Source organism: Gallus gallus, chromosome 2, assembly GCF_016699485.2.
Source record: "Gallus gallus isolate bGalGal1 chromosome 2, bGalGal1.mat.broiler.GRCg7b, whole genome shotgun sequence".
Taxonomy (NCBI): domain Eukaryota; kingdom Metazoa; phylum Chordata; class Aves; order Galliformes; family Phasianidae; genus Gallus; species Gallus gallus.
Window position 1 is genome coordinate 65,972,959 of NC_052533.1, and position 15,238 is coordinate 65,988,196.

Consider the following 15,238-nt stretch of genomic DNA (forward strand, 5'->3'; position numbering starts at 1 on the left):
GCTCTACATGAAATCTGTGGACCATCTGTCATCTTCCAGTCTCCTTAAATATATACATACACATATATTGTTTTGGGGGGGCAGGAGGCATAGGCTGACAATCAGAGATGCAGCAGGTCTGCAGGAGATGCAGTATGTGCATGGAAGTTGCACGTGTTAGCACCACAGCCAGCTGCTAATGAGTTTCCCTATTGCTGCGAGGGTATTTGAAGCCCAAATACGTGAGGAAACAGGATTTATGGGATGGTACATAACATCAAGCCAAAGGTCTTGATGCTAAGTCCGTGAGTTTCATGAAGCTGGGTGGCCTGCTGTGGGGAGGTGCTCTTGGGGGAGGTCTAAATGTATTGTATGTGCTCTGTGTTTCAGGAATAGAGCTCTGCCCCCCTGCACACCGGTTCATGATCACCATGGTGGCGAGCTTCATTGAAATGGCGGGGCAGTTCCTGATGCCGGGGCTGGCTGCTCTCTGCAGGGACTGGCAGGTCCTCCAGGCAGTCATCATCTGCCCCTTCCTGCTGATGCTGCTCTACTGGGTGTAAGTATTTCTTTCCCCTCGGGTCAAAGGCAGCACAAGTTCCTAATGCTGGACTTGAGAGGTGCCTGGAAGTAAGGGTGATTACCCACACATATAAATTAATACCTTGTTCTTCTACTCACTTTGTATAAAGTTTTGACTGTGAAGTAAGAAGAATTAATGTTACAGCTTGCTGTAGTAGCTGTAAGTTTTACGTGTTCGTGTGTCAGGACTCAGTAGATGAGTATTCTGTTGGGCAGAAAGTTGTACTTTGTAATTTCTCTGGCAGTCTCTTCCACTTTAAAGATGCAAAAGGACGTGTCCCAGCCTAACTGCTTCAACTCGTGGCTGCACAGCTCAATTTTCTCCTTAAACCTGCTCTGTGGTTCTGGGCAGTCCCTGTTCATTCCTTTGGCCTTGGTTAGCCCATCTAGGTTAAAAATAACACACCTCCGCTCGTGAGTATTACGACTGGGCCCAGTGTGTGCATGAGGCGGCCAGCTCTGAACCTCCCTGCTAGGTTTTGCCCAAATTACTGTGTGCCAGGCTGACAGCCATGTGGCCAGCCTGCACTGAGCAGCATTCCCACAGGTCGCTTCTCCGTCCTGGCTCCTTCCGCTCTTCACTGCCAGCCCTGCGGGCTGTGCTTTGGCAAAGGGCTCCAGGCCTGGTGCTGCCTGTCCTGGAGAAGTGGGGGGCTCTATTCCCACCAGAACTTCAAAAACCTCCCAAAAACATGTCTTTTTGCTTCTGTCTTAAGAGTGACACACAGTGGTGGCATAACATAGTGGAGGCTTATGCGAGCAGGGTTGTACAAAACCGTAACAATGAGAACAGAGTAGATAATTAGTTTTAAAGTAATGCTGGCTAGATTTAAATATTTAGTTGCTTCAGTCTGAAAAAGGAGGATGTTGATGGTTGTAACACCTAACAAGTTGCAGTGTGTAAGAACTTGTTATGATACGTAACAGTTAAGTTCTATATTTTTTCTGTTCTTGGGAACAGATAGAGTTCTCATCCATTCATCACCATAACCCCTTAAGTAGAAATCTCTTTGCCCATCTCTGAGCTCACATAGGTAGACATACTACAGCTTGGGCTGAGGGCAAAAAGCAGCACACAGGAGAAAGTTGTAAGTCTTTTATAAGATAATGACTTCTTTTCCCTTCTTGATTTCCAATATATAATAAGTATCTTGCTGGTGATACCTCGATGGTGAATAGCCTAGAATGTAGATAATATACAATACTGTTCTCCCAAACCTGCAGCGTGATGTACACATGCAAACCAAAAATGCTTGCAGGCCTACTCCTAAGCCTTCTGCTGGGATCCCACCAGCTGAAGGGCATTGTATCCACCACTGGATAGAACCCAATGCAGTGCTTGCTGATATCTGTGTCCAAGCGGAATGAAGATGTCTAATGAACATGATAGACAGATGTGAGCCCCCAGTATTCTTCTGGACGTAGCGTCCTCCCCACATGGCTGAGGCAGAATCTCCTGCATTTCTTCTGAGAATTCAACAGGGTCCTCTTCACAAGGGATCATAGTAATAGCAAATGCTAGAACTTGTTTCCAAATCTGCAAGAGCTTAGTGGTGGTTTGGCTGGGCAGGATGGGCAGAGAACACAAATTAATCCCGCTTAGGTGATATGACACACAGGTGTAATAGGCAAAGCAGAAGAATTTGCATTGCCTGGAGTTTATGCATTTGCTGAAATGGGCTCTGGTTAGGACAGCTGTTCAGTTATACTGTGGTATGTATAAGTACATCTGAATACACTCACATACTTTATGTATGTTCTTGCTAAGGGTGAGGTCCAAATTGCAGTAACCTTAAAAAGTAGTAACCTAACAGTACAATTGGCTGCTCCACTGCTTAGAAGAGCTGGGGCAGCATTTGCAGCAAGGGTTGGTGCTTTTTGAAGGAAATATGAGGTTTACTGTATATTTGAAGTTAAAAGAAGCTGATAAATTCATTCTTAGAAAGGTCTGCTGGAAAATGAGTGAAAATGAGGCCAAAGCAAGAGGAAAAAAAAAAGTCCGTTCTGAAAGTATCTGTATTGATGTAAGTGTAGGGCGGTGGTGGTTGGTGGGGTTTTTTGGGTGTTTGTTTGTTTATTTAGATCTTTATTTTGTGTTGCTTTTGTTTGTTTGATTGTTTGTTTTAAATGAAAATAAAATGAACTTACATGAAAAACAAATAGGGAAGAATTAAGCTGGAGATTGAGGTGAGTGTCAGCGCTTGAGGGAAACAAGCAGATGAAAAATAAACTCTTTTATATTATGACTGTATGTGCATTTGTGTGTATGCTTGTAAGGCAACTCAGTTAACATCATCTTGTCTTTACTGGGAGAAACTTTTATAGCAGCAACTGAACTTTATCTGGAGTACACACCAAATTCACCCGTATAAAAGAATGCCTTAAAATCTGCATGTGAGGAAGAAGATTTTCTTACATGTTTAAAAATTAAACAATTCTGTTCCATTATAATCCTGGAAAGTAATTTTTCACTTTCTAATCTCCATCTCTACAAGAGAATCCAAATCACTTCTGTCAGATGTTTTCCTTCTGTGGCCTGAATTATCCTGTGTTAACTGTGCAGCTCATCTATCCCCTGCCTGGCAGCAGATGTCTCCTGCACACAGTGCTTCCTCCTTCTCCCCGTTCTTTCACAATTATTAATAGTCAGAACTCCTCTAATATGTTATAAAATTCTCATATGTCCTATCTCAAGGTGATAGGATGGTTCCTGTGTCATCTGTGGAGCAACGTAAAAGTGAATGTCACCAATTCCCGTGCTCCGAGCCTTTTTTCTCTTGTATTTTTTAACAGATGATTTTTCCACTTTTTGAAAGTAGTTATACTACCCCCAAATACTTAAATGAGCAGCTACCCGCTATACTTTTCCTCTGGCAGAAACCGGGCAGCAACCCTAATGCGTTTTCCATCTCTGAAGTATTTTCCCAGAGTCCCTCCGGTGGCTGATGGCTACGCAGCAGTTTGAGGCATCCAAGGAACTTATCCTGCAGCTCACCCGCAAGAACAGGATGAACGCGGAAAGCGACATCAAAGGAGTGGTGCCTGGTGAGTAGAACAGGCATCTATCAATCCGTCCATTCAGATGAAATTGTTTTCTGAAGTTAATATCCAGAATTAAACAGTCTATTTACTGCCTGTAAAAACCATTCCACTTACTCGTTAATTTTGTTTTTCTTGAAAAACTGCTCTGAAGTCCAGAGCCATATTTAAAATTACTCAGCCTGATGAACAGTCCTAGCAATTACAATCTCATCTGGCAGTGCCATATACTTCTAGGAACATCTTTTGAATGATTTTATCATGGCTGCAGTGTGTCAGCTCGGTGTGCCTCTGGTAACTGTTGTAAGGAAGCTTCTGTCTGGGGTCCTGCCCATCGCAGAGACAAGTGAGATGGCGGCACCCAAGCCACAATTTCTAAAACATCAGCCCCATGGCAGAACTAAATCACATCCTATTTCTCTATCAAATCTTGCTCCTGTTCTATCTGAGCAATGCTGTCCTGAGGGCTTCTGATGCTACAGTCTTGATAGTGCATACAGATACCCATTTTACAGTGTCTCTTGCAGACTACCTATTTGCCAAAAAAATGTGGGAATGTTTTGGGTTGATTTTTCACTGTTTCCATACTCTACCTACCCTTACTCCAGGGGCTGCAGGGGTACATCACCTGCATGCCTGCCCGCTGTTAGGAGTGGTGCTTTCTGTGCTTTGCTGGTACTCATTGTCAAGGGTCTCTGGAGTAGCTCAGGTCAGTTTGGTTCTGTGCTTGAAACTGGTAGTCATACCAAGGCCACTGCTGTGATTTCTGTAGTAGTTGGCAGACTTGTGTTAATTATCTTGTTTGCATGTGAATTGCACGTCTGAAGTTTCTTGGATCTACATCACACACAACATGGCTGTGCAATGTAAATGACATTTTCTTGGTAAAGTTCTGTAAGGCTCAGGGGTATGGAAAAGCTCCTGATCTCCATCCCCGTCTCTGTTCTGCAGACCTTCGTCAGGGTAGATGAAGGGTCTTGGAGAAAATGTGCCTCAGAGGCAATGACAGGTCTCACAGTTAGGCTTGGAGATTCCCAACCAAGTCAAAATTTGGCCTTTCTCAGCTAGTTAGCTACTTGAGTTTGCAGACAAAATAAAGTGTATTTTTAGGGGAAAACTAATTACTTGAGTTTTCTTTAAGGAAAACGATAAAGATGCAACTTGGTGCTAGAGGGATTTATTTAAGCTATTTCTAGTTATATTGTGAGTGGAGGAGTGCTAAGTATCAAAATGGTTTTATGACTATTACTTGTGATTACTTTTTCCAGTTACATGGTAGAGCCACACTCCTGTTCAGGGGGGGACCCCCTTTCATGTGCAAAACAGTGTTATTGTACCTCTTAGTGGTATGGACTCTGCCTGCAAATACATTTAGATATCGTAGTTTTCAGTACATTACCTTTTGCACACCTTCCTAAGGAATACAAAATGTGCTCAGTTCTGCCACTTTGCTGATGCTGAATACTTTTTTCTTCAGTGTGAAGTGGGTTTTTATCTATATATTTTTTCTTCTTGACTTCATCTTTTTAAACTCTCTCTGCAATCCCACATGTTAAAACTTCCCTGACCTAGCTGTAGAATGATGCTTTATTTTTCTAGAAACAGTAAGATGAGAGCAGTACCGAATGGATTAAATGAGCTTAACTAAAGGTTTTGGAAGGGCCTTCTCTCTTTGTAGGTGTATGAGAGCACTGATAGTGTGAGTGAAGACATGAGAAAAGTAAGAAATCCTGAGTGAAACATTTGATCAAACCGCAGTTTGTATGTGTTTTGGGGGGTCTGTAAGCAGAAGAAAGCATATTTCTGGTTTTGTGTGTTATAGTCACAAAGACATCATTGCTGTAGCAGGGCATGGTCAAAAAGCCTGTACTTTGTCTGTGTGAGAGGATGCCGTTCAGCCTGATGCTGAACTCCTGTTTCTTCTTAAATCTATTGCTGAGCTTTCCTGTCTGCACGGAGAGGGTTTTTGGTTTTGATTTGTTTTATTCTCTGAAATGGCTGGAAAACATTTCGCTTCATTTCAGGTCCATTGTGTTGCTGTTTAGTATTAGTGATAGTAGCCTTGTGTGACTGAGTTACTCTATGTGCTATCCCATACAGCCTCTTCCTGCTAGAAACCCCAGTGTAATTCTACTCACCTGTGTCAGTCAAATTAGTGTACCCTGTGTAACAGATTGCTGCTGGAGTTGTGTGTATACATTTTGGCAGCTTATAGCAGTTCTGTAATAGAATTAGCATTCAAATGGGTGAAGTATTTCTTGGATGGAAGAAAATGCAAGAAAATTATTGCAACAAAATAATTATTTTTATCCCGCTGCATTTTGAAATGTAACTTACAAAGCAGGCTTGTTTTGTTGAGAACTATTTCAAAACATCCCCAGAATAAAGCCGTCTTCAGTCATGAGCAAATTCAATATTTTGGTAATATTAATTTAGTAGAGGTTTTTCACTGCCAGTTTCTTCTAAAACTTTCTCATCTCTTCTCTGCTCCCCTGTGGAGCATAGAGTGCAAGCGTATTCTTCATTACAGCTTTACACTCCTGCTCTACACTGCACTGGTACACCACAAGCCCCTGGAGTACTGCATGCCATTTTGGGCTCCATAAAACTATCAGAGTATCCAAAGGAGGACTGTGAAGATGGTGAAGGGTCTGGGAGGGCAAGTGTATGAGGAGTGGCTGAGGTCTCTAGGTTTGTTCAGCCCAGAGCAGAGGAGCTGAGGGGAGGCCTCATGGCGGCTGCCGCTCCTCACAGGGAGCGGAGGGGCGGCACTGAGCTCTGCTCTCTGGTAACGGTGTCAGGGCCTGAGGGAACGGCATGGAGCTGTGTGAGGGGAGGGGCTTTTAGGGAAAGGGACTGCACCAGAGGTGGAGTTCAAGGAGCATTTGGATAACACTCTCAGACTAGGGTTTGAATTTTGTGTGGTCCTGTGTGGTGCCCAGAGTTGGATTTGCTTATCCTTGTGGGAGCCTTCTAACTCAAGGTATTCAAATTCAGCTATGGAACAGTCATTTGCAGTGAAGTAAAGGCTAAAGAAGCACTTCTTAAAGAGTGGAAGTAGAGAGTGTTTAGGGGTATTGGAAATCCCAGAGTACCAGCTGTCCTAAGGTGCGTTGGCCAGGACAGATCACTTGCTGCACTGACAGTACAGTCCCTCCCTGTGTGTGGATGCTGTTGGGAATACACAGCAAGGAAAGCCCTGGCAGCAATTGCCTGGTTGTCAGACGTAATTTTTCTGTGGAAGCCCACCCTGTTGTCATTTTCCCTATCTTCTCCTTTGGTGAATGATGTTCTAGATGTTCCTTAACAGAACAGAAAATGACTGCTTGACTGGGCAGAATAGCAAAAATGCTTTTTTGTTGTTGTTGTTGCTCAACTCTAGATGAAAACACAAACTAGAATGGTGCTGAGGACACAGTGTGTATAGACATTGCTTTCTAAGGTAGAGCCATTCAGTGGAAGAAGGCACAAAAATATTTTTGCAGCTTGGTGAAATAATATTGATGTAATTACAAAAGTGTGTGGTGGTGACAAGTATTGTGTGTGCATATGAATGCTGACTGCAGTTAGGAAAGCTGTGGTTTAAAGGGGATTTTCTTTGAATTAAAAGAAAAAAAGTTCACCTTATGTCTGAGTCAGTCTCTTTTCCTAACCCGAGAAAATAACTACAGAACCTTTGATTGTACCTTCAGACCACCACAGCTACAACTACAGTACTGTGTACAGACTGGGATGGGTGAAGAGCCAGGTGTATTAGACAGAGGAACAAAGCAAGTTCCCTAGCTCAATAATACAAGGTACCTTCATGTGATGCTACTCCACACAAACCTGCTGGATGTGTTCCTTTACAAGATCCTGTTTCTTGGTTGTTTATTAGTGCCGAACTTAAATAGCCCATGCAAGTCCCAGGGGTTAGTCAGGTACATTGTGGGAAATTCAGTTCAAACCATTGGAATAAAGGCAGCCTTTAAGCCTCACAGACAAAAGAGATTTCTGTGTTAAAGGAAACCAGCCAGCAAGCCATGATTTCTGTTGCCCTCTTGAATATCTGATCAGTTTTCAGAAGGGGCTCATTTTTTTCCTGACAGTCCCCTCTTGTCTACCAGTGGCAGCTGATGGAGTTTGTGCAGCTCCTTCAAGGCATGCCGTACAGGAAAAACAGTGAGCAACAAGAGTAGGACTGATGAATGTAAGTCTTCTTTTGCTGGCTGGATATACAGAAGTGGAGGAGGAGCTCATGCATGCACTGGCTGTATGTATCCCTGTGAAGACAGTAATGACATGGCAGCTACAGGATGTGAAGAGGGAAGGGGTAGAAGGGAGCACTGTACTGAGGATGTGCCTTGTGGTGCCCCTGGGAAAAGCCAAATATACTGTAAAATAAAATAAAAAATAACAACAAAGAAACAACTGGGTAGTGGTCAGCTTCTCTTAAAGCTTGACTGAATTTCGGTGGGAGCAGGGCATGGAGGGCTGGCAGCAAACGCTGGTGCTCTTACTGCCCGTGTGAACAGGGCATGGATGTGGGGCGAGGAGAGGAAACCTAAAGAACCAATCAGAGGAGGAGAGCACTAAGAGGTACTGCTAATAGAGAGGAGAGGGAGTAGCAGAGTGAAAAGAGTTGTGGGGGCAAAGTATAAAGATAGTTGAAGGTGACCTTCACGAACAAAGGCAACAAGGGACAGAGGGCATTAATGGCTATAGAGGAAGGAAGGAGAGCTAGGGCACAAAGACTGAAGAGGCTGTGGCCATTTGCTTCCTCCTCCCTCCAGAACAAGTTGTCAAGCCCTAGGATGCAGTCTCAGCACTCTTCTCCTGTGAAACCCACTTCTAAAATGCGTGCCTCATGCCTCTGCTGCCCACCTTGCTTGAGGCTCCCTCCATAGCTCCAGCCACAGAAAGCCGTAATGCCTGTGTAGGTATCTGAAACATGATGGCCCAAATACAGTTCGACACAATGACATTTGAGATATTCTTTTTTTCTTTTTGTTTTTTGAGTGTTGGTAAGGTTAGCAGAATGTAAACATTGGCAAGTCAGGCTCTCAGAAATGCAAAAAGTCAGGTTGCCCGGGCAACCCTTGCTTGGCCTCCTGGCATGAAGATAAGATGATACAGCCTTCAGTAACATGACTGCAACCTATTTTTTTACAGGACATAGGATGGATGAATCAGTGCATAGGATGGATGATGCTGTGGGAATGAAGCTGTTGTCTGTTCCTCATTTGTTGCAGAATTTGGATGGTGTGTAGTTAAATGAGCCAGAGGGTTGCAGGAGGAAAGAGGGCCGTCTTGGGGGAATGAAGCTGAATAGCTCCTGAGGAGCTGTACTCGTGTCTGTGTCCACCAGGGATGTTTGTGCACAATGATGGAACGTTCCCTGCAATTAAGCTCTTCTAGTTGTCACCAATCATTGTTTCTTCAGTGTCTCAACAGCGTGTATTTCTGGGGCTTGGTTTGCAGAAAGGTAGAGCGTTTATTTCAGTACCTACAATGAATATTGCACGCAGAGGATTCTGAGCAACCCAGAGCTCATATTTCTCAAACTATACTCCTAAAATTGCTGAGTGATTTTTTTTTTCCTCATTCTGGATGTTATTCCTCTGCATTTCATCTCCCTGCATTGCAAAACTGCAATAGTCTTACGAGAAAGCAGTGGAGGTGATTTCATTGATATTTATGAAGTACATGAATATTCTGACAGCACTGTGGGAATGTCTCTGAGGAAAGCTATGGTTTTGTATTCACTGTGAGGTCTGAATAATAAGGCAGAGGGGCACGTCTTGAATGAGAAAGGTAGAGAATATCATTAATAGCTGCTCATTTGCTGACTGCACCGAACATTGTGGAAGAGAAAACCAATGTGTGATCATCTAATTAAGTGCTGTATCATAATGTGTATGAGCAACTGAAAATTGCAATGGCAACCTTGTGTCTGGCTTTTCCCACCTTTTTTTTCAATGTAATTAGAAACATGGGATTGAAACAAATTATTGCAGTCAGTCCTTTGTGTTCGTAGTCAACGAGTTACACGGTTGCTCTGATTACCCGAGATTCATCTTAAATGCTGTTAGTTTTTTTGTCCGTGCTTTTGTTGGAAAGCCATTCCCTAAATCTACCTTGCTCTTACGCTTGGCTACGTTTTAGCATTCAGTTCAAATATGCCCTAGCTGTCCAGATTCTTTGTCTTTTTTCTGTTCCCATTTGTTCCTGTTCTGCAACTGTCTCTATCTTAATTTTCTTTTTCTCTTTTCCCATACTGTATCAGCAGACAGCTGGAGTTCTTCTCTATCTCCTCTCCTTTGATAAATAGGCTTACCAAGGCTTTAGTTTCTCAAATATTGGTGTCCAGAATTGTAAAAGAGCGCCCATATTTCATTGTGTGAATAGGAAATACTTTATGAATGCAGCATATGGGTGCCATATAGTTAGAGATCAAGCAGCGTAGAGCCAGCTGCACTGCAGTCCTTGTTAAAAGCTCGTATTCCAGCAGAAGCATTTCTCTTGAATCGCTGAGTTGTATTTTGCATTTCCAACTTGCTTTTGCCACACGGGATCTCAGGTTCATCCATTTATCTCTCTTGTCCCATTTCTGTGCTGAATGGCTGATAGCGCCTCGCTGTCATCAGCAGTCGTCATTGACACATTCCTCAGTTTTGTGCCAAACTCCCTACTGAGTTTATTAAATATTGTTTTCTTTTTTGAGAATGAGACAAGTCATGCCAGCAGTAATCTCCTTCATCCTGCTGGCATCTCCATTTTTCTGCCCCCTTTTGCTGCCTTTCCATCAGTCAGCTCTTTATCCAGCTCATATTTTTGTATGTGACCTGATAGTCTTCAGTACTCCTCCAACATTAGGCTTTTCAAAGATATGATATGCCGAGCTGCTAGTCCTTGAAGACAAAAGTGAGCACAGTTGAGTTTCTGGAGACAGAAATTCTGGGAAGCACGAACAGCCCCTCTCACCAGCAGCTCAGTGTGGCTGTGGGCAGGTTGCTCAGCTCTGCATTTCAGCCCTGTCTGTCTCCTGCTGCAGAGTTGTTGAGCTCTGGGGACCAATGGAGCCTTTCTGTTATGCTTCCATAGCTCTTTTCATGTTCAAAACACTACTGACAGTAGCACTTAGCAGCCAGAAAAATCCAGCAACACTCAATCACCATATGACACTCGTCACCTTGGGCATCCGTTTTCACAGGTTTGCTTCGAGCTTTGTGCATTTTGCCTTTGCCAAGCAATGCGGAGATGGGTGGCTTCATTTGAAGCCTGGAGAGTTGCTTTACAATTCTGAAAGCCGTGGGCCTGGGATGCAGTGGATCCCACGAGAATCCAGCAGCGGTGGGAGCTGGAAGCTGATGGGGTTCCCCTCCCTGTGAGACTGTCAGAATGTCCCAGTGAATAGCTTTAATTTCCACTGAGACGTGAAGAGCTAGCATGCCGACAGTTTTCCTACTGAGTCCTTGAATAGGAAGCCCGCAGTGTGTGTGGGCTCTGGACTATGGGAAAGCTCATAATGGGCCTCTGAGTACGTGGGGAAAAAACGTTTCTTATTTTCCAGACTCTCCTTTCTGGCGTATCACTCAGAACTGAAATGCTTAATTCAAATTCCTTCTGAACTGGTAACTTCAGTGCAAAATCAAAGAAAAGGCTGGGGGAGGGGGAGTTTTCCTGCTGGAACTGACAGAGCAATAGTTTGCTTCCATGTGACTTTAATGGACGTTGGCTTGACTTTTAAGATTGTATCATTGACCCTTAGAGTTTAGACAGCCAAGGAGCTGCCAGGGCCCTGCGGCTGCTCTCCTGATGGCCTGTCACAGTCACATACCTCATTTGTTGCAATCTCAGTGATGTTTTGGCTATTGTAAATGTTGGTGTGGGGGTGGATGAGTTAGTTCTTTGTGGTTTTGTTGTTGTTGTTGGTTGGTATATACATAAAGGATGGAGAAAGCCATCAGAAAGCTGAACGATATTGGAGACTTGGGGAGAGCCAATCATCTGAAGGAAGTGACTTGTGAGTAGATTGGGATATTTTAAAAATTGAAGAGACTGGGGAAAAGTAAGTGGTAGAGTCAAAAGGCTCCACCAACATTACATGAAAGAATGGAAATAGCACTTGACTTAAATATATATGTATCGTTTCCTCTTAATTTCATGTAATTAAGTTGAGCTCAACAAAGCACAGATTGACAATGAAAAATGACTTTGAGAAACACAGACACCCAAACTGGGAAAGCCCAAAGAGCATGGCATTAGGGACAGTCTTCTGCTGACAGAGGAGGAAGTGTTTTGCTTCCAAAGTCCAGATCTGGTCATACTTAGAGAGAGAACTCTCGTGCCCACAAGAAGTCTGTACAGTGTGTATTGTGTGATTGTGGGCAGTGATTTTCATTGTTTCTCTTGAGCCAAATTAGTAAACAGTCATCCTCTGTTAAGCCCTGCAAAACCTTATGCTTTTTCTTCTGCTTTGTTTGGCTTTTTCAGTGCAAAAGGCTTAGCACGGGCTCAATTATAGACGTTACAACACTGTCTTATCTAACTGCTTTAGTTGTTCTGAATTATTTTCTTCCCACTTAATCCTTTCCAGAATCTTGCTACAAAAATCATTCTGACCTTGCTCTTCGAGATTAAGTGCCGCCATTTTTATTGCTTTCTTTTTTAAGATAGCCCCGATCCATTGCTGAGCCCGCTGGGTGCTCCTGTCTTGCAAATGTTAATTCGACCAATTTCCTCTTTCGCTCCAGCTCTGCTGTTATGATTCTGTTGGCCTCACGCTGCATAGATGCTGGGGAGAATGGATATTATCAGGTATAAGGAGGCTAGTGCCATAATATCCTGCTTCAGTATGGTCATTAAGTACAATGAAATACCTTTCTTTTTTCTTTTTTCCCCCCTCAGAAATATTCCATGTAGTTAGAGCAGATAGGTGACCAGGAGTGACCTGTGAGCAGTGAGCAGCACGACTATTTGCATCTAAATAGCATTTCTTGGCTTTATTATTTTTATGACACTGTCTTCCAGTAACAGCAGACAAACGCATCTTTTGTTTTGGTTGTAAATTAGAGTTGGTCTATCTCATTTCTCCATAGTGGTTTGCTTTTTTTTTCTTCTTTTTTTTCCTCCTCTCTCTCTCTCTCTCTGTCTTGCATCTCTTGAAGGGATTACTGTTCAGTGAGTAGAGCAGAGGCCAGGGCAGTGCAGTGTGGGCGGCTGAGGACACTGGGCTGATTGCCCATGCACAAAGGGAAAGGATGCAGGGTGCAGAACGGGGCTCTGCTGCTGCTGCGGAGCAGGCTGGAAAGCAGCACTACATGTCTTTGCCCAAATAAACAGTGGTGATTTGCACTCCTGGGACACAATGTTTTTGTGATTCTGCTGTGGCTTCTGCTTGCAGCAGGCTTCGTGCCCTCCTGGTTATCTCGCTGCTCTTGTATCTTAGAATCATAGAATCATTCAGGTTGGAAAAGATCTCTAAGATCACCTAGTCCAACCACCAACCCATCTCCACCATGCCCACTAACCATGCTCTCAGTGCCACATCCACATTGAACGCCTCCAGGAACGGTGACTCCAGTGCTTCCCATAGCTTGGAAACAGTGGCTCTGTTGCATCCTGGTTAGGAAGGAGTTCACTTTCAGTCTTTAAGCTAATGATATTTTGGAACTGACGGTGTCCTTCATTTCATCCTCCACCAAGGAGAGTATCTCATGCAATATTTGAGAGGTCTGTGTGTTGTTATAGGATTGTAAATAGAAGTTGTCTTGCAGTTAGCTCAGCAGCTTAAGGACGTGACACAGCTTTAGTTTTGAAATGCAAAAAAGTCACTGATGATGCTCAGGATTCTCTCCCCGAGGAAATGTCTTCTGTTTAGGGCACTGTTCAAAATGATTTCGAACATTTCAAACATGAGGGGGAAGATGATGAACTGGCATAGCACTGTGACCACTTTGCTTAAATCCAGGTTTCAGAAGAAACTGGGAGGATTCCCCCCCAAATCAGGTTGGAACTCCAGTCCTTCCCAGTGGATTTCAGATATGTGTTACGGAGATGCTCAAATTTTTAACAGACCTCAGGGACCCTCCATGAGCATGGTGCTGCCTGTGAGTGTTTAGAAGTGGGCAAAATCCTGAAGTTCTTCAGCACATTTTGCATTGTGCTTGCTGGGACCACATTCCATACTGCCTGCCTTCTAGATAATGTTTTCCTCTGGGGGAAGGCTGGTTTGGGAAGGGACAATTGGACAGTTCTTCAGCCCTAAGGCGGTGGTTGCTGAGGGAAGCCTGGAAGAGGAGCAAAACCTGGGCTGGACTTCAGGCAGGCAGTTGAGCTTCTTGTAACTTGCATTAGTGTAACCATCAGCATTATCCTACTCTCCAGAACATCCCTGAGATTTCTGTATTCCACAGACTAAGCTGCTCCTTCTCTTTGTCACCACTGAAAGAATAGAATCAGTAGGGTTAACAAAGGCCACTAAGATCGTGTGGTTCAACCATCAACCCTTCCCCACCATGTCCACTAACCATGCCCCAGTGCCACATCCACACATTTCCTGAATACCTCCAGGGACAGTGACTCCACCACCTCCCTGGGCAGCCCATTCCAGTGCTTTACCACTCTTTCTGAGAGGAAATTTTTCCAAGTATCCAACCTGAACCCCTCTTGGTGCAACGTAAGGCCGTTAACTCTTGTCCTATCACTAATTACCTAATAATTTGGTTCGTTTGTTTTGTTTCAGAGCTGGAAAAGGAGATCACTAGGAGATCGAAGAAAGTCTGCATTATCAAAGTGGTGGGAACCAGGAACCTGTGGAAAAACATTGTGGTATTGTGTGTGAACTCGTAAGTCCCATACTGTGTTTCTGTTTGAGTATTTTTGTGGTTGGTGAACTGAAAGCAATAATGGGAAATGGTGGGGGCTCTCCGGTGTGGGACCCTTAGCTTGAGTCTCTGATAAAGACCGTGGAAAAGCACCAGCAGTTGCAGGGAACTCTTTTCTATGGCAAAGTGGAGGAAATGGTCATTTCAGACAGCACCGTGTGTCTTCCCAGGTGTCATGCTGCAGGAGCATTGCCGTCAGAACTGCTCTGACAGCTCTCACACTTGCAAACACTGCTGCTGGCATCCTGGAGGGGATTTTTGAAATCATTAATACCACAGGAGCACAAGCCTGAGTTGTTTACCTCTGATTTAGCTGCGTCGCAGAGGAAGACATTGCTTACTCCCTTGTACAGCAGTGCCCTTAATGTGGCCTCAAAAAGAAACTGCGGAGTTGTTTCAAATCTCCCAAATCAAGAATAGAGCAATGCAATTGTGTCCTGAAGCTTCAGCTAGCGTGTGCTTACGTGTGCAAAGTGAGGCCTCTGCCTGAGAATTTTGCGGGTTACAGTCTCTGAGACCTGTCCAAAATTGAGCACGCTGTTCAAAGGAAATGGATAGGCTGCAGATTTAGCCTCTGGCCAACCCAGCTTATAGAGAGATTTTCTAATTTTTCTAAAATGCCTGTTTGAATTTGGTTCTGAGATCTTTCCAGCGGAAGTGGGAGCAGACTGGACATCTGCACATCCTCTGCTCTCCTTAGAAGTCTGTAGTGCTCTTGTGGCTTTTTCTTCCCCAGTTCATGGCCCCAGTCTGCAGCCGTTGTCCCTGCT

General features: G+C 44.0%; 2 protein-coding genes across 6 annotated transcripts in view; one reads left to right on the plus strand and one right to left on the minus strand.

The window, feature by feature from the left end:
- The window catches only part of SLC22A23 (solute carrier family 22 member 23), a 99,225-nt gene that overhangs the window by 69,681 nt on the left and 14,306 nt on the right, over positions 1-15,238 (plus strand). For all 5 annotated transcript variants that reach the window (XR_001463404.4, XM_418968.8, XM_015276012.4 and 2 more), the window contains exons 4-6: positions 370-538; positions 3,479-3,606; positions 14,327-14,429. Coding sequence is in view for 4 of the 5 variants with exons in the window: in XM_418968.8 (XP_418968.4) it covers positions 370-538; positions 3,479-3,606; positions 14,327-14,429 (400 nt within the window). In the remaining variant the exon portion in view is untranslated. The remainder of the gene's footprint in view (positions 1-369; positions 539-3,478; positions 3,607-14,326; positions 14,430-15,238) is intronic.
- PSMG4 (proteasome (prosome, macropain) assembly chaperone 4) overlaps positions 532-15,238 on the minus strand; it is a 35,562-nt gene continuing 20,855 nt past the window's right edge. Inside the window, exon 3 of the mRNA XM_046938321.1 lies at positions 532-14,025. Coding sequence (XP_046794277.1) covers positions 13,958-14,025 — 68 coding nt within the window. The 3' untranslated portion in view covers positions 532-13,957. The remainder of the gene's footprint in view (positions 14,026-15,238) is intronic.